Source organism: Plecotus auritus (assembly GCF_963455305.1).
Source record: "Plecotus auritus genome assembly, chromosome: 3".
In the NCBI taxonomy this organism is placed as follows: Eukaryota; Metazoa; Chordata; class Mammalia; order Chiroptera; family Vespertilionidae; genus Plecotus; species Plecotus auritus.
This window is the reverse complement of record NC_137772.1, coordinates 114,810,215-114,829,919: the sequence shown is the minus strand read 5'-3', so window position 1 is coordinate 114,829,919 and position 19,705 is coordinate 114,810,215. Positions and strand designations below refer to the sequence as shown.

Sequence of the window (19,705 nt, the reverse complement as noted above, 5' to 3'; positions counted from 1 at the left end):
CTGGCTACAGCTCTATTCTGCCTCAGAAGCCCCTAACCATCTACCTTTCAACAAAAGTAGTACATGCTTTGGTTGTATTAACTGTAGGACCTTAACAGACAGTAAAGATAGTAGGGTTGTTTCTACATATTTTACATTTCTATTTCACACCTCAAGCTCAGTATACTTGAGTCATTTGGAGGATTTAGTTTTGTTATCTGAGCTAAATAACTTACGGTTAGTCCTAGCACTCATTTTGGGCAAAAACAATCAAAGTTCAAGGGGACCATATAAGTCCTCAAAGTCAGCACCTAGTTTAAAACCAACCAAATCCTTTCAAATTATGGATGGCTGAGGGATAAGGCCAACTAAAACCAAGCAGCCAGGGCAAAGTCAGGGCAGCCATCCTGCCCCATCTCCTCCTTCAGAAAAACAGGCTCTTAAAGACCAACTAGAGGCCCGGTGCATGAATTCGTGCACCAGTGGGGTCCCACCGCCTGGCCTGCAAGATCAGGCCAAAACTGGCTCTCCGACATCCCCCAAGAGATCCCGGATTGTGAGAGGGTGCAAGCCAGGCCAAGGGACCCCACTGGTGCACAATCAAGGCTGGAGAGGGACACGGAAGATTGACCAGCCTAGGAAGGACCTCGAGAGGGCTCCAGGGCATGTCTGGCTCGTCCTGACCAGCCAGACAACAGCAGCAAGCTAACCTACTGGTCTGAGCGTCTGCCCCTGGTGGTCAGCACATGTCATAGCAACTGGTAAACTATCTGCCCCCTGGTGGTCAGTGCACGTCATAGCGAGCAATTGAGCGGCCTTACCATGTCATTAGCATATTACGCTTTGATTCATTGAATGGACGTCCGGACAACTGGACACATAGCATATTAGGCTTTTATTATATACTAGAGGCCTGGTGCACGAAACTCGTATACGGGGGTGTGTGTCCCTCAGCCCAGCCTGCACCCTCTCCAATCTGGGACCCATCGAAGGATGTCCAACTGCCCGTTCAGGCCCAATCCCACCGGGATTGGGCCTGAACGGGCAGTCGGACATCCCACTCACAATCCAGGACTGCTGGCTCCCAACTGCTCGCCTGCCTGCCTTCCTGATTGCCCCTAACTGCCCTCCCCTGCAGGCCTGGTCCCCCCCAACTGCCCTCCCCTGTAGGCCTGGTCCCCCCCAACTGCTCTCCCCTGCAGGCCTGGGTCCCCCCAAACTGCCCTTCCCGGCAGGCCTGGTCGCCCCCAACTTCCCTCCTCTGCTGGCCTGGTCACCCCTAACTGCCCTCCCTTGCAGGCTTGATCGCCCACAACTACCCTCCCTTGCAGGCCTGGTCGCCCCCAACTTCCCTCCTCTGCTGGCCTGGTCACCCCTAACTGCCCTCCCTTGCAGGCTTGATCGCCCACAACTACCCTCCCTTGCAGGCCTGGTCCCTCCCAACTGCCCTCCTCTGCTGGCCTGATCGTCCACAACTGCCCTCCCTTGCAGGCCTGGTCCCTCCCAACTGCCCTCTTCTGCTGGCCTGATCGCCCACAATTGCCCTCCCTTGCAGGCCTGGTCCCTCCCAACTGCCCTCCCCTGCTGGCCATTTGTGGTGGCCATCTTGTGTCCACATGGGGGCAGCCATCTTGAGTGATGGTCAATCTGCATATTACTCTTTTATTAGATAGGATAGAGGCCTGGTGCATGGGTGGGGGCTGGCTGGATTGCCCTGAAGGGTGTCCCGGATCAGGGTGGGGGTTCCCTTGGGGCATGGGGGGCCTGGGCGAGAGGCCTGTGGTTTGCAGGCCAGCCACACCCCCAGCGACCCAAACGGAGGCCCTGGTATCTGGGATTTATTTATCTTCTATAATTGAAACTTCGTAGCTTTGAGCAGAGGCCAGAGCAGGCCAGGGTGGGCGGAAAGCTTGGCTTCCACCATCATTGGGGAAACCCAAGCCTCCTGCTTGCTCTGTGGCCACAGTAATTTTTGTTGGGATTTATCTATCTTCTATAATTGAAACTTTGTAGCCTTGAGTGGAGGCCAAGGCAGGCCAGGAAGCTTGGCTTCCTCCATCACCAGGGGCAACCCAAGCCTCCTGCTCTCTCCAGCTCCATGGCTGCTGCCATATTTGTTGGGGTTTATCTTCTATAATTGAAACTTTGTATCCTTGAGTGGAGTCCATGGCTGGCCAGGGTGTGCACAAAGCTTGGCTTCCTCCATTGTCGGGGAAACCCAAGCCTCCTGCTCGCTCTGTGACCGCAGCCATCTTGGTTGGGTTAATTTGCATACTTGCTTCTGATTGGCTGGTGGGCGTGGCTTGTGGGCATAACAGAGGTACGGTCAATTTGCATATTACTCCATTAGATAGGACAAGAAGCCCGGTGCATGAAATTCGTGCGTGGGGGCTGGGGGTGTCCCTCAGCCCAATCTGCACCCTCTCCAATCTGGAACCCCTCGAGGGATGTCCGACTGCACGTTTAGGTCCAATCCCAGTAGGATTGGACATCCCTCTCACAATCTAGGACTGCTGGCTCCCAACTGCTCGCCTGCTTGCCAGCCTGATCACCCCCTAACCACTCACCTGCCAGCCTGATTGATGCCTAACTGCACCCCTGCCAGCCTGATTGCACCTAACTGTCCTCCCCTGCAGGCCCGGTCGCCCCCAACTTCCCTCCTCTGCAGGCCTGGTCACCCATAACTGCCCTCCCCTCCAGGCCTACTCCCTCCCAACTGCCCTCCCCTGCTGGCCATCTTGTGGCAGCCATCTTGTGTGATGGAGTGATGGTCAATTTGCATATTACCCTTTTATTAGATAGGATAGAGGCCTGGTACATGGGTGGGGGCTAGCTGGTTTGCCCTGAAGGATGTCCCGGATCACGGTGGGGGTTCCCTTGGGGTGTTGGGCAGCCTGGGCGAGGGGCCTGTGGTGGTTTGCAGGCCGGCCACACCCCCTGGCGACACAAACAGAGGCCCTGGTGTCTGGGATTTATTTATCTTCTATAATTGAAACTTTGTAGCCTTGAGTGGAGGCCAGGGCCGGCTAGGACGGGTGGAAAGCTTGGCTTCCTCCATTGCCGGGGGCAACCCAAGCCTCCTGCTTGCTCCAGCTCTGTGGCCACCACCATTTTGTTGGGTTAATTTGCATACTTGCTCCTGATTGGCTGGTGGGTGTGGCTTGTGGGCATAGCAGAGGTACAGCCAATTTGCATGTTTCTCTTTTATTAGATAGGATGATGTCCATGGAACACTGTTTGAAATAATGTTGAACTAGTTATAATCTCATCTTATAATTAGCAAAGGAAGCAGACAGGCTGCGATGAATTGTCTTCTACCTTTCTGTGTCCATTTCAAAACTGGCATGAAAATGAGTGGGAGGAAGAAAAGTGTTTGTTTAGGCCTAACACACAGTTAAACGCTTGCTCTCCCCCTGCAAAAAACACCCCCCCACACACACCTTAGTTACTTTTCTGACATAGCCAAACCTAGTAAAACTATTTCCTCAATAAAGCTGTCAAGCCCTCTAGAGGACATAATACTGAATACCTTAAGTGTGGAAGACTGTAATGGGCTGAAAGGAACATAAAAGGAACACTTCTGAGTGAGGATCCAAGAAATAATGAGCAGAAAGTGCCAGAGGACCCAGGGAGGGTTAATGGATTCAAGTACCGAAAGCTGTCAACCAGCAAATGCTACCGAAATTTGGACAATGGTGTCTTTTTTAGGTAACCACACTTTCAAACCACACACTTAGAATGTCTTGCATAATAAATTACAATTAAATTCACTTAAATGTTTTGTTTTAATAAATAAAGCATCATGGCTTAGATTTTAAATCACATTTACAGATAAGGAGCATTTCTAAGCCCAAACAGTTAACAGTGAAGCTACTACTGCTGGAAGGAATGCATGCCCCACATGTATGTTAAGCCTAAAGAGCAGAGAGTTACCAGCAGAGCACACCATACACATAACTTCTAGACTAGATAACTAGAAGCAGAGGAAGAACACAAGTTTGGGTAAAGTCCATGCAACCACCACCTGATTTCTTCACCTTCACGCTGCAGAACCAACTGAAAGTTGTGTTACTTTTAGATAAGCTAGAGGTAGGCTTCCTGAACATATTAAATGAAACTTTCTCCCATTGTTAACAATTAGGCTAAGGGCATTAGTATAGAAGGATATCCACGAGTAAATAAAGTGTATTAGAATAGCAAAGAGAAAGCTACATAGATCATCGTTTCTTCAGATATCAGAAACTTCTATATCATTGCAGTGCATGAATTCCACCTCCCAAAGGCTTAGTCCAAAAACTTCCTGTTGGCATTTGCTCCAAACAAGGCTCCTCGTACTTCTGGCATCATCTGTAAAGAAATGAGATCTCTAATAAATAAGTGTTGTCAATTGGAGAACTTGGGAAGAACTGCACATCTTTTTAAATTTTTAATGAACTTATAGAGGTGCCATTGGTTAATAAAATTATATAGGTTTTAAGTACACAATTCTATGATATATTATTTGTATACTGTACTGTGTGTTCACCACCCAAAGTAAAATCTCCTACCATCATCATTTATGAAGAACTATAGTTCTTAACACAGATGGCAAGTCATGAAACCCTAAATAGCTGGGAAGGAAATCACAAAGCTAAAAACATCAAATCTGTCCTTTACTTATCCAAAGCACTATCACAGAATCCTCGGTAAGAAATTTAACCAATAAAAAATTTTGGGTTAAGACTAACTGCTTTAAAGGAGACAAAGAAGAAGAGGGGAAAAAAAACTAAGAAATTAAATGTGGCCTGGCTAGTGTCACTCAATTGGTTGAACATCATCCTGTGCACCAAAAGTAGCAAGTTCAATTCCTGGTCACAGCACATACCCAGGTTGTGGGTTCAATCCTTGGTTAGGGTGAGTGCAGGAGACTACTGATTGATGCTTCTCTCTCTCTAAAATCAATAAAAACATTAAAAACAAAACAAAAAAACTAAAGGCATTACTGTCTAAGGCTTCTGTTATGTTGTGATGGAAGAAGAGCCTGTTAACAGTTGCACATCATCATAATCTGTATCACCTACATTCTTTATTTCAAAAAATGTTTATTGAATGCCTATATATCAAACAGAAAAGATACAATGCATGCTGTGCTGAGGTACTTGTTATTGCAACTGAAAATCCTTAGGATTTAACCTCAAACTTCTAAGGCTGTGTGTTCAACAGAGTAGTCCCTAGCCACATGTGGTTACTGTGCATTTGAAATGTGGCTAGTGCATATAAGGAACTGAATTTTTAATTTTACTTAAATATCCATTTGTAGTGAGTGGCTACTCTATTGGGTAACAAAGCTGAATGGTTTAAATTACAAGAAGATGACATACTCAACATCAAAGTGCTTAGCTATAAGACAGGTTAGCAGTAGACCACCACTACTGGAAGATGCCCAGCACATTGAAATAATTCAAATTTCCTGCCTTGCCCTAGCCGGTTTGGCTCGGTGGATAGAGCGTCAACCTGCAGACTGAAGGGTCCCAGGTTCAATTCCGGTCAAGGCATGTACCTTGGTTGCGGGCACATCCCTAGTAGGGGGTGTGCAGGAGGCAGCTGATCGATGCTTCTCTCTCATCGATGTTTCTAACTCTCTATCTCTCTCCCTTTCTCTCTTGTAAAAAATCAATAAAATATATTTTTTTTAAAAAGAAAGAAATTTCCTACCTTGTTTCCAAATAATTTATTCGTGCAAACATGGGAATATTTGAAGACCCAACAGCCCCATGGTAATTTCTTTAAACAAGTATTTACTTTAGTTGTCATAATTCTTGCTAGAGAAACAACTGTGGTCAGCATCTCCACTTGCAGTAAATGTATATATTATTACTCCTATATAACCCCCTTTTCTGACCCCAAATCCTCCCTCAGATAAATGGTACTGACTCAGTAAATGCCACTAAATGCTTAATCCCATACCCTTTAAGAAAATGTAAAAAATAAGAATAGAGAGCAACAAATCCCAAATATCAGTGAATGGATGTGTTCTCTGTATCACTTCAAAGTAACAGACCAACTAACAGAAGTATTCCCACACTCACCTGCTGAGCTATGAGATCCAGTCGGCTTTCTAGAGTATTGGAAACTTTTATTTTACGATCCCCATTATAGATCTCAACTCCACCAGCTCTACAAAGAAGAGGGGAAATAATTTTTATAGATTTGAGGAAGATAGGAAAGTTTTGGGGTATGGAGTGTCTAAATACTATAAGGGGCCAGGTCGGGATGGCTCAGTGGTTGACCGTTATGAACCAGCAGGTCAGGGTTTGATTTCCGGTTGGGGCACATGTTCAGGTTGTGTGCTTTATCTCCAGTGTGGGGCATGCAGGAGGCAGCCAATCATGATTCTCTCTTATCACTGATGTTTCTCTCTTTCTCTCTTTCTCTCTCTCTCTCTCTTTCCCTCTCTGAAATCAATAAAAATCCTATCTAATAAAAGAGTAATATGCAAATTAGCCACTCAGCTACACCCACCGGCCACGCCCACCAGCCAATTAGGAGTGAGTATGCAAATTAACCAAACCAAGATGGCTGCGGCCATGGAGAGAGCAGGAGGCATGCTTGGGTTTCCCCAGTGATGGAGGAAGCCAAGCTTTCTGCACACCCTGGCCGGCCCACTCCAGGCTACAAAGTTTCAATTATAGAAGGTAAATAAATCCCAACAAAAGTGGCAGCAGCCATGGAGCTGGAGAGAGCAGGAGGCTAGGGTTGCCCCTGGCGATGGAGGAAGCCAAGCTTCTGAAGCCTTGGCCTGCCTTGGACTCCACTACAAAGTTTCAATTACAAAAGATAAATAAATCCCAACAGAAATGGCTGCTGCCACCAAGTGAGCAGAAGGCTTGGCTCTGCTCCAGGCTACAAAGTTTCAATTGTAGAAGATAAATAAATCCCAGATACCAGGGCCTCCGCTTGGGTCGCCAGAGGGCGTGACTGGCCTGCAAACCACCACAGGCCCCTCGCCCAGGCTGCCCCACGCCCCAAGGGAACCCCCACACTGATCCAGGATACCCTTCAGGGCAAACCAGCTGGCCCCCACCCATGCACCAGGCCTCTATCCTATCTAATAAAAGAGTAATATGCAGATTGACCATCACTCCAACACACAAGATGGCTGCCCACATGTGGTCAAAGATCCTGCCCCCATGTGGACACAAGATGGCCACCACAAGATGGCCGCCACAAGATGGCCAGCAGGGGAGGGCAGTTGGGAGGGACCAGGCCTGCAAGGGAGGGCAGTTGTGGTGATCAGGCCAGCAGGGGAGGGCAGTTGGGAGGGACCAGGCCTGCAAGGGAGGGCAGTTGGGGTGATCAAGCCTGCATGGGAGGGCAGTTAGGGGTGACTAGGCCGGCAGAGGAGGGAAGTTGGGAGCGACTGGGCCTGCAGGGGAGGGCAGTTAGGGGGACCCAGGCCTGCAGGGGAGGGCAGTTAGGGGCAAGCAGGCTGGCAGGGGAGCAGTTAGGCATCAATCAGGTTGGCAGGGGAGTGGTTAGGGGGTGATCAGGCTGGCAGGCAGAAGCGGTTAGGGGCAATCAGGAAGGCAGGCAGGCGAGCAGTTGGGAGCCAGCAGTCCTGGATTGTGAGAGGGATGTCCGACTGCCCGTTTAGGCCCGATCCTGTTGAGATCGGGCCTAAACGGGCAGTCGGACATCCCTCATGGGGTCCCAGATTGGAGAGGGTGCAGGCTGGGCTGAGGGACACCCTCCCCCCGTGCATGAATTTCGTGCACCGAGCCTCTAGTATCTATATAAAAGCCTAAGCGACCGAATGACCGGTTGCTATGACAAGCACTGACCACCAGGGGACAGACGCTCAACACACATGATCGGGCTCCCCCCTGTGTGGATCGGGCCTGCGGGAATCAGGCTCCCTCCTGTGTGGATCGGGCCTGTGGGGACTGGGCTCCCCACTGTCTGGATCGGGCCTATGGGGATTGGGCCAAAACCAGCTATCCAACATCCCCTGAAGGGTCCCAGATTGTGAGAGGGCACAGGCCAGGCCGAGGGACTCCACTGGTGCAGGAATCCATGCACCGGGCCTCTAGTATATTAAATGAATGAATGAATGAATGAATAAATAAATAAATAAATAAATACTGCAAGGAGCCAATAAATATAAGCAGTAAGCTTGAAATAAATTTAAAAACCTTCTTAGGATTTAAGATATGGGTGTTGATAAATGTCATTTACCAAGTGACTGCTATGTGCCAATTTGATTTTCTGAAACAGCACCAAATTTAGTTCTAAAAACCAGCAAATCAGCAGAAGGGGGGAGATTTAGTATTAGTTTACAAATTAACAGATAATGAATCCTCATATGCATGTTTCCTGGAGGCCCCATCCTGCTAATTACCCCAGGTGTTGATAAGGCAAAGCTGTGTGTCAGATAAAAGATACCATTATTAACCTTGTACCAAACTCCCTCTTAGAAAGTCCTGTGACTAGCCATACCTCACTTTTATCATTCCATTCCTCAGTTTCTCAGCACTTAAGAAGCATAAGGCAAAAAGGGTCAAGTTCTATTACACGGAGCCTCAGGGAATGAAATTCTTTTGCTATACCAAAATTTTACTTTTATCAAATATTTCTTAAATAAGCAGGCTATGACACAAAGGCTGGGTAAGGTTTCGCAAAGTTTCTGTGGGAAATTTTAATGGACCGTGACCTTATTATTATTTTCTTCATCTTCCCTCCCAGTCATTGTCTACCTGACTAATAAGGAAGAACCACAACAGAGTACTAATAGGAAAAAACAGCCACACTTCTATCCTTAAGGCAAAGAGTATCTTGGAGAAAACTCCCTTTACAACAGGCCTAGCATAAAGGCCATTCTTCCAGTAAATGAAAGCCAGATGTTAAAAGCAGAAATACTCCTTACATCTCCTCAGGTAGGTAGACCTCCTGATCAATTTGGACATCAACATCTTTATTGGTGGCGATTTTGTACATAGGGATTGCTTTTTGCACTGCAGCCTGGAAAAGCAGAAAATGACAGGTTTTAGCAGAAACTTTTTTTCCCCTCAAAATAAAAATAAAAATCTACAAACTATACAAGCAGCTATATTTTTCAGGTAAGAGAATAGATGAATTACTAATGGAATGTAAAATAGTACAACGGCTATAGAAAACAGTGTGGCAATTCCTCAAAAAATTTAACATAGAGTTACTATATGATCCAACAATTCTACATCTGGGTACATCCAAATAAGTAAAAGCAGAGACTCAAACAGATATTTGTACAGAAATGTGCACAGCGGCATTATTCACAACAGCCAAGAGTGAGAAACAAACCAAGTGTCTATTGACAGATGACCAGATAAACAAAATGTGGTGTGTACATACAATTCAGACTTAAAAAGGAAGGGAATTCTGACTCATGCTATAATACAAGATGAACCTTGTCTAAATGAACTAAGACACAGCAGGAAAAATACTATATAATTCTACTTATATGAGGTACCTACAATAGTTAAATTCACAGAGACAGCAGAATGGTGGTTGCTAGGGGCTGAGGATGAGGGGAACGGGGAGTTAGTGTTTAATGGGGACAGAGTTTCAGTTCAGGAAGATGAAAATATTCTAGAGATGGATGGTGGTTACTATATGATCCAACAATTCTACATCTGGGTACATACAAATAAGTAAAAGATGGTTGCACAACAATTCATGTACTTATTGTAATTAAAGCAACTGTACATTTAAAATGGTTAGTTTTTTGCCGAAACTGGTTTGGCTCAGTGGATAGAGCGTCGGCCTGCGGACTGAGGGGTCCCGGGTTCGATTCCGGTCAAGGGCATGTACCTTGGTTGCGGGCACATCCCCAGTGGGAGGTGTGCAGGAGGCAGCTGATCGATGTTTCTCTCTCATCGATGTTTCTAACTCTCTATCCCTCTCCCTTCCTCTCTGTGAAATATCAATAAAATATATTTTTTAAAAAAATAAAAAATAAATAAAATGGTTAGTTTTTTGTTATGTACTTTTTATCAGTTTTATAAAGAAAGGAGCTTACTGGGGGGGGGGGGGACAGATTAAAGTGAATTTTTAACTTCTATACTGCAATTAGTGTGATAAAACATAATTAGTGGAAAGTCCTTTGAGCAATACTGTACACACTCTACAAATGTAAATGACATTTTCTTTGAAGGAACTTTAATATTTTTCTCTGTATGCATATAGTCTACTCTTCCCTGCTTCTCAAATCTAATATAGCACCACTTTGGAGAAATACTCATGACACTGGATGTTAACACTTTATTTAGTTTCAAGAAGAAACTTGCTTAACACCTAGCATTATCATTGTGTCATCCAGAAATGGCCAGTTTAGCAGTTGGACCTGCTTCAATAGCAAGATTATGACCCTGGTGAATTTTGATGAGTTTTCCTCTCTGTTGTAGAAGTTCATAAACAAGGCTGTTAGCACAACATGGATCCAAGTTACTGACACTGTTTATAAACTAGAACCACAATTTACTAATTTATCATGGAAACTAAGGGGAATGAATACTAAGTAATCTGGCTGGTACATTTTCTTCCCTAGGAGAAAAGTTACTTGGAGAGACAAATTATAGTAAGAATGAAAATATATCATCCTATATAATAAAGAGGTAATATGCAAATTGACCATCATTCCAACACACAAGATGGTCGCCCCCATGTAGACCCAAGATGGCCAGCAGGGGAGGGCAGTTGGGAGGGACCAGGGCTACAGGGAAGGGCAGCTGGGGGGGGGGGGGGAAACCAGGCCTGCAGGAGGGGCAGTTGGGGGGGGACCAGCTCTGCAGGGGAGGGCAGTTGGGAGCGACAAGGCCAGCAGGGGAGGGCAGTTGCGGGGGACCAGGCCTGCAAGGGAGAGCAGTTAGGGGCAATCAGGCTGGCAGGGGAGGGCAGTTAGGGGAAACCAGGCTGGCAAGGGAGGGAAGTTGGGGGTGACCGGGCCAGCAGGGGAGGGCAGTTCGGGGCGACCAGGCCTGCAGGGGAAGGCGGTTGGGAGTGACCAGGCCTGCAGGGGAGGGCAGTTTGGGGGAGACCAGGCCTGCAGGGAAGGGCAGTTGGGGGGGGGACCAGGCCTGCAAGGGAGAGCAGTTAGGGGCAATCAGGCTGGCAAGGGAGGGCAGTTGGGGGCAACCAGGCCTGCAGGAGAGGACAGTTAGAGGCGACCAGGCCTGCAGGGGAGGGCAGTTGGGGGCGACCAGCAGGGGAGGGCAGTTGGGGGTGACCAGGCCTGCAGGGGAGTAGTTAGGCATCGATCAGGCTGGCAGGGGAGTGGTTAGGGGGTGATCAGGCTGGCATGCAGAAGCAGTTAGGGGCAATCAGGCAGGCAGGCAGGCGAGCGGTTGGGAGCCAGCAGTCCTGGATTGTGAGAGGGATCCCAGTTTGGAGAGGTTGCAGGCTGGGCTGAGGGACACCCCTCCACCCATGCACAAATTTCATGCACCGGGCCTCTAATATATTATAAATGTATTTATAAGAAATGTGATTGCTAAGAGACTAAGTGAAATCAAGCTATATCGAAGAATTTTAATCTGAAGAGCAATTTGATAGCACAGAATCATAGCTAGGGGAGTCCATTCTATGACTTGTGGTTTAGCAGTCACAGGCTCCTTCAGCACAGAAGGTCAACCTACTTCTACAACCTAGGTGCATGTCATGGGGCCAGCAGGTCACCCTTCAGACCAAGGAACCTTCTTTCTTAGAAAGGGCATGGAAGAGCACCTTAATATTTGCCCTTGGGACTACAGCTATGTTTACACTGCTGATCAACCTCTTTTCTGGTAGCCACCTTCTTTCTGTAGGTATAGGAATGTAATAGGTTGCAGTGGTCGGCAAACTCATTAGTCAACAGAGCCAAATATCAACAGTACAATGACTGAAATTTCTTTTGAGAGCCATTTTTAAACTTAAACTTCTTCTAATGCCACTTCTTCAAAATAGACTCGCCCAGGCCGTGGTATTTTGTGGAAGAGACACACTCAAGGGGCCAAAGAGCCACATGTGGCTCACAAGCCGCAGTTTACCGACCACGGGGTTAGAGCCAAGCCTCGCTGGTCTGAGAGCAGTTTGCCACTTTAAGATAGTGTTAACTATGTTTGCTCAATTTTACTAGGTGCTGCCTCTATTGTTGCATTTTCAAAAGATTATGGTGTTCCGAAGTCTCCAGAAAGGGGGGAGGGTACTAAATTCAAATGGCAATGTGACCTCTTTAAGAAATTAGAAGCTGAGGTCCCTTAAATGAATATCTACAATGTGTTAAAATTCCTCTAATCCCCATGGTTGATCTGTCATCTAAAGATCAGACACTCAGAAACTTAGAGTGCATTTCATCCCTAAGTTTATCATCTTTAAATAAAAGAGAATGTTTCTTTCTCTAAGCTCTTTACCTTTACCAGAGGGAAATCCTGTTTCCGGCAACAAACAATCATCCGGGGCTCCAATAACTGGTACAAACCCTATGACACAATCAGATGCAATTATTAAGGAATAAATAGAATGTTTTTATGATTCTTCCATCTAGTTTTGAAAAGAATGTCCCCTTGTAAATTTCCCTAAAAGACAGCTCATAATATGAGAATAAGGAAACATGATCTTGATATCACAAACCAGAAAATATAACCACTGCTCAGGTGGTAGAAACAAAATTTATATGGGAGTCTTATCTTACATCAACTAAGCTGAAGACAAATATTATCGTAATTAGCATAAGTAAAATAAGGATTCACAGCCAAGCAGTATAGAGTTAAAATGTATACAGCCTTTGGTCTGAACCTCAATATCAAAAGCAAGCATTAGTGATAAAATCAAATTAGGAAAACTAATTTAAAGCTTTAAAAGTTAAAGCTGAAGCCCAGCTGGTGTGGCTCAATGGCTGAGCATCGACCTATAAACCGGGAGGTCATAGTTCGATTCCCGGTCAGGCACATGCCCTCATTGTGGGCTGGATCCCAATGTGGGGCATGCAGGAGGCAGCCAATCAATAGTACTCTCTCATTATTGATGTTTCTATCTCTCCCTCCCTCTCTGAAATCAATAAAAATATATTTTCAAAAAAAAGAAGTTAAAGCTGAAGATTGCAAGCAAATTTGACCCTTGAGTTATGTAAAAAATTAAAAATATAAAAGAGTAGTAAACCTGGAAGTCTTACTCAACCTGACAGACATTACTGTCTTCTCATGCAGTATACATTTCTCTACTAGACAAGGAAAAGAGCAAAAGGAAAAGAGCTAAGCCCTAGCCGGTTTTGCTCAGTGGATAGAGCATCCGCCTGCGGACTGAAAGGTCCCAGGTTCAATTCCGGTCAAGGGCATGTACCATGGTTGCGGGCACATCCCCAGTAGAGGGTGTGCAGGAGGCAGCTGATCGATGTTTCTAACTCTCTACCCCTCTCCCTTCCTCTCTGTAAAAAATCAATAAAGTATATTAAAAAAAAAAAAAAGAAAGAAAAAAGCTAAGATGAGAAAAGAAGAAAAAGAGAGCTGGCCTCTAATATATCTTGTCAATTTTTTAAGAACTATGGCTATCAACTGTAATAGACCTGGTCTATAAGGGTACCTGGAGGACCAGTCCATCCAGCAGCACTTGGTATCTAGTTGTATCTTTTACCACCTTGCCGAGTCTCTGTTTTGCTTCATTTAGTAGGTCCTACAATGAGTGGAAAAGAAAGAAGTTATTTACACATCGTGAGGCTGATACTAGCTCATGTGCTTGCTTCAGTTTATTGCTGTGCTTCCATTCAACACATTCTCTGAGATATATGATAAACCAGATGCTGTCCTAAGTACACTGATACAAAGAAGCACGAAGCAACATCATGGCTCCCAGGGAGGTCACACTCTAGCTAACCTAGAACAGCCCAGATTATTCATCAGTTCAGAAACCTACACAACTGACTAACATGGAAAGAGTTATATGACACAGATTTGAAAAGCAAGCTATTAAGAGTTATACAAGATGATTCTATTTTTTATTTAAAGAAAAAAACAGGTAACATCTGGATGGAGATGTTACCAATAATGAGTTATCTGCAATGCTTATCTCTAAAAGGCTAGATTATCAACAATTTTAATATTCTTTATGCTAGTTTGAAAGGTAAATTATGATCAATAATGTTACAAACCACTAATATCCTAGTGACATTCTTTGATTCTAAATTTAAACAACTTTCTTATTATACTCTGGTTCTCCATGCAACTTTTCCAAGGAGATATGTGAAAATTTCTACAGTTGGCGTGTCAGCTTACACATCAGCATTTTATGAATTTGCCAGGGCAAACTGTCCACTTGAACCTAGCTGCCTTTACGAAGTCTGAAAATAACAGAATTCTGGACTTGGAAAGCAGAAAACCGAAAGTTACTATGTCAACCTCAAAATCATGTCTACTTGGGTCCTGCCTAGTTTGAAGAGTTAGCAGACATCCCTCAAAGATATTTCTATCTCATCTCTCTTTAAACCAAAACACTAGAAATTTCTACTTCAAGATCAATGGATCAGAATTTAAATGTTTTTTCATCTCCCTGAAAACACACACACACACACACACACACACACACATACACACACATAAATTGTGAAATCTAGGGAAGTGATAAAGAGCCATCATTCATCCAACACATATTTTGTGTTAGGCATTATTTTGTCATTTTACTTAGGTTATCTAATTTAATTCTAAATAAACTTCAGGTATGTTTTTCCCATTGTACAGAAAACTAGAGGCCTGGTGCACAAAATTTGTGCACTGGGGAGAGAATGGGGCATCCCTCAGCCCAGCCTGCGCCCTCTCACAGTCCAGGAGCTCTTGGGGGATGTCCAACTGACAGCGGGCCTAAGTCGGCAGTCAGACATCCTTAGCACTGCTGCAGAGGCGTGAGAGGCTCCTACCCCTGCTGCTGCACTTGCCAGCTGTTAGCCCGGCTCAGGGCTTCTGGCTGAGCGGTGCTCCCCCTGTGGGAGCACACTGACCACCAGGGGGAAGCTCCTGCATTGAGCGTGTCATAGCAACCGGTTGTTCCGCTGTTCGGTCAATTTGCATATTAGCCTTTCATTATATAGGATGGAATGTAACAGACATTCAGACCTCAAAGGGATTCCAAAGCTCTTAAACCTGGAAAGTATCTGGGCAGGGAAGGAAAAAGGATGAACAGCAGAGAAAAATAACCAAAAGACTGCAACAAAGACCAAACTTGGTAGCAAAACACCTTGCCTATTTCATTTTCACCCTGGTTCTCTATTTTTCACCTTCCTTTTATCTTTTGTCAATATCTTTGTTCTAGGGAACTGCTTGACAACTTCCTTTCATAATTTCTTACTCTATAGATAAAGCTAGAAATAAAATGTTTTAAAATAGCAAAATCATGCCCTTGCCGGTGAATGAAGGGTCCTGGGTTCGATTCCTGGTCAAGGGCACATGCCTGGGTTGTGGGCTCAATCCCCAGCAGGGGGCATGCAGGAGGCAATCGATCAATGTTTCTCTCTCATCATTGATGTTTTTATCTCTCTCTCCCTCCCCTTCCTCTCTGAAATCAATAAAAATATATTAAAAAAATAAAATAGCAAAATCCATTTAAAGCATGAGTGTGCTTTTATGTACGTGTGACCTTATTTGTTCTATCATTACCGAGAGTGTTTCTTCACCCTTCCATGTCTTTTGTTTACTGTAGTTTGCTAAACTGTAAATAACTAGATGGCAAGAAGTTAGACTGCAAAGGGTTACAAAGTGTCTTTAGAACTAAAGTTATATAAATGTTTATTTTCACAAACTCCTCATTATAAGTTAGAAAAATTAAAGCTCCAGCTTTATACTGAATTCAAGTTCATGCTACAGAATACTTGGACTGTACATCTGTTCTAATAGGAACAAAACACTGACAGTTCACACAGGTCAACCTCTTCAGTTCCTCAAATGCACACTCCTCAAGCCATTACAATCTGAGGATGTGTTTATCCTATATAATAAAAGGGCAAAATGCAAATTGTTCCCTCCACCAGTTCGACCAGGGGGCAGGGCCGGCCTGCCAACCGTCCAGGGCCCCTCCCCCCGGCTATGCACGAATTCGTGCACTGGGCCTCTAATATATATATATATATGAACTTCAGAGAGGAAGGTAAATGGAGAGGAGAGACAGAAACATTCATCAATGATGAGAATCATTGATCAGCTGCCTCCTGCATGCCCCACACTGGGGATTGAGCCTGCAACCTGGGCATGTGCCCTGAATGGGAATCCAACCATGACCTCTTGGTTCATAGGTCAACCACTGAGCAGCACCAGCTTGGCTGGAGGTTATGTTTTTATTGACTTTACACACAGAGAGAGAGAAACATTGATGTGAGAAACATTGGTTGCTTCCTGTATACACCTCAATCTGGGATTGAATATGCAACCTAGGTATGTGATCAAACCCGCAACGTGTGTTGTGTGTGTACACACATGGAACGACACTCCTACCAACTAAGCTACCCAGCCAGGGCAGTTCAAGTTGTTTCCATGGCTTCTCCTTATTCTGCCACAATATGTTTGCTTTTTCCTGTGTTTCCTTCCCTTAACAATCTCTTCTTTTCCTGCATGGTACATATGATGCTCCCCAGTAGTTTACTTGACCTTCTTCTAACTCTACATCTACGACCTTGGTGACTTCCTTCATACCATAGGTCTACCTGGGACTTCTGTGCTATCCATGTGTCCCAATTCTCTCCTCAGCCTAACTCAGAACACTTCACTTGAATTCCTAAGGCAATTCAAACCCCAAAGTTTATCAGCATCCTTTACTTGTTCCTCCTCTTGTATTAATTTTTTTTATGATAAAAATAAAATATTTTTTATTTGTGGAGGAATATAATATACCCAAATTCCTTGGGATTAAAATTTATAACACCAACCCTGGCCAGTGTGGCTCAGTTGGTTGAGTGTCATCCCATGCACCAAAGAATCACCGGTTCAATTCAGGTCAGGGCACATGCCTGGGTTGCAGGGCTCGATTCCTAATAGGGAGTGTACAGCTATTGGATGTTTCTCTCTAAAATCAATAAAAACCTATTTTTAAAAATGTTATAACACCAGCTGTTATTTTAAAATATCTTTTTATTTGAGTTTTACACACTTTAACATAAATCAATTCTTTTGAATAAAATATATCAATACTTAATCTAATTTCTTTTTTAAACTTTATTCTTCAATTATACTTTACATTCAATATTATTTTGAAAGTTTCAGGTGTATAGCATAGTGGTTAGACAATCATATACTTCCCCCTGACATTTCAAGTACCCACTTGGCATTGTACACAGTTATTACAACATTAATGACTATATTCCCTAAGCTGTGGGAATTAATGACTATAGTCCCTGGGACTATTTTGTGACTACCAATTTGCAGTTCTTAATCCCTTCACTTTTTTCACCCAGGCCCCCAACTGTCCTCCCCTTTCACAATCATCAGTCTGTTCAATGTTACCTATGTCTATTTCTATTTTCTTTGTTTATTTTGCTCTTTAGATTCCACACATAATTTCCATTTCCTGCATGTGTTGTCAAATTAAGGGCTCTGTTTTTTGTTCAACTTGTTCCATCCCATCTCCTAGCCACTGACAAATCGTATGGTATTTGTCCTTCTCTGACTTGTTTCACTTAGCATAATAACCTCTAGGTTCATCTATGCTGTCACAAATAGTGAGATTTCATTCATTTTTATGGCCGAGCACTATTTCAACAGAAATTCAAACCTAAAAGGGATTCCAAAGTTCTTAAACCTGGAAAGTAACTCGGCAGGGAAGGAAAAAGGATAAACAGTAGAAAGAAAGAAAAAAAAAGACTACGCAACTGAGACCAATAATACTTCAATGAACATAGGGATCCATATATTCCTTCGAATTAGTGTTTTGAGTTTCTTAGGAGTGCAACCACTGAGTCAAAAGGCAACTCCATTTTATAACTTATTTTTTAAAAAATATTTTTATTGATTTCAGAGGCGAGGGAGAGAGAAATAGAAACATCAATGATGAGATCATTGATCAGCTGCCTCCTGCACACCCCCTACTGGGGATTGAGCCGGCAACTGGGTCATGTGCCTTTACCGGGAACTGAACCATGACCTCCAGGGTCGTAAGTCGATGTTCAACCACTGAGCCATGCAGGCTGAGTCTATTTTTTCATTTTTTGCGGAACTTCCATGTTTTCTAAAGTGGCTGCACCAATCTGCATTTCCACCAACAATGCATGAGGGTTCCCTTTTCTCCATATCCTCAACACTTGTTTGCTGATTTATTAATGATAGCTGTGAAGTGTTATTATGGTTTTAATTTGTATTTCTTTTTTAAAAAATATATATTTTATTGATTTTTTTACAGAGAAGATGGGAGAGGGATAGAGACCTAGAAACATCGATGAGAGAGAAACATCGATCAGCTGCCTCTTGCAAACCTCCTACTGGGGATGTGCCCGCAACCAAGGTACGTGCCCTTGACTGGAATCGAACCTGGGACCCTTCAGTCCGCAGGCTGACGCTCTATCCACTGAGCCAAACCAGTTTTGGCTTAATTTGCATTTCTCTGCTATTAGTGACATCGGGCATCTTGCCCTATCTGTCTTCTTTGGAGAACTGTCTATTCAGGTCCTTGCGCCCCCACCTCTCCTTTTGCAGGGCGGGGGGTAAATATAAAATATTTGTTTTCTTTACAGCTGTCTGCCCACTCTCTATGAGTCTGTCTCTATTTTGCTTGGTGTGTTCATTAAATTCCACATGAGTGAAATCTTATGGTACTTGTCTTTCTTTGACTGCTCTATTCACTTTTTAATTGGACTCTTTTCTTCTGTATTTCTAACCTTCATCTATCTATTTAATTGCCTAACTCAGTAACCCTTAAGTCATTCTTTTTTTTTTAAATAAAACTTTATTCAGATTATTACAATTATTTCTCCTTTTTCCCCCCATAGCTCCCCTCCACCCAGTTCCCACCCCACCTTCTGCCCTTACCTCCCCCCCACTGTCCTCATCCATAGGTGTATGATTTTTGTCCAGTCACTTCATGAACCCCCCATACCCCTTTCCCCCTGAGAATTATCAGTCCACTCCCTTTCTATGCCCCTGATTCTATTATATTCACCAGATTATTCTGTTCCTCAGGTTTTTAATTCACTTGATTTTTAGGTTCACTTGTTGATAGATATGTATTTGTTGTTCATAATTTTTCTCTTTACTTTTTTCTTCTTCCTCTTCTTTAAGAATACCTTTCAGCATTTCATATAATACTGGTTTGGTGGTGATGAACTCCTTCAGCTTTTTCTTATCTGTGAAGCTCTTTATCTGCCCTTCAATTCTGAATGATAGCTTTGCTGGGTAGAGTAATCTTGGTTGTAGGTTCTTGCTATTCATCACTTTGAAAATTTCTTGCCACTCCCGTCTGGCCTGCATAGTTTCTGTTGAGAAATCAGCTGACAGTCATATGGGTGCTCCCTTGTAGGTAACTAACTGTTTTTCTCTTGCTGCTTTTAATATTCTCTCTTTGTCTTTTGCTCTTGGCATTTTAATTATGATGTGTCTTGGTGTGGTCCTCTTTGGATTCCTTTTGTTTGGGGTTCTGTGCGCTTCCTGGACTTGTAAGTCTATTTCTTTCACCAGGTGGGGGAAGTTTTCGGTCATTATTTCTTCAAATAGGTTTTCAGTATCTTGCTCTCTCTCTTCTTCTGGCACCCCCATAATTCTGATGTTGGTAC

The 19,705-nt window shown here is 44.1% G+C and overlaps 1 protein-coding gene across 2 annotated transcripts in view; it reads right to left on the bottom strand.

Moving 5' to 3' along the window:
• Positions 1–3,745: 3,745 nt before the first annotated feature.
• ATP6V1E1 (ATPase H+ transporting V1 subunit E1) overlaps positions 3,746–19,705 on the bottom strand; it is a 62,392-nt gene continuing 46,432 nt past the window's right edge. For both annotated transcript variants that reach the window (XM_080658746.1, XM_080658745.1), the window contains exons 6-10: positions 13,549–13,638; positions 12,381–12,449; positions 8,882–8,976; positions 6,048–6,135; positions 3,746–4,326 (exon numbers count right to left, since the gene is read on the bottom strand). In XM_080658746.1, coding sequence (XP_080514872.1) covers positions 4,264–4,326; positions 6,048–6,135; positions 8,882–8,976; positions 12,381–12,449; positions 13,549–13,638 — 405 coding nt within the window. In that variant the 3' untranslated portion in view covers positions 3,746–4,263. The remainder of the gene's footprint in view (positions 4,327–6,047; positions 6,136–8,881; positions 8,977–12,380; positions 12,450–13,548; positions 13,639–19,705) is intronic.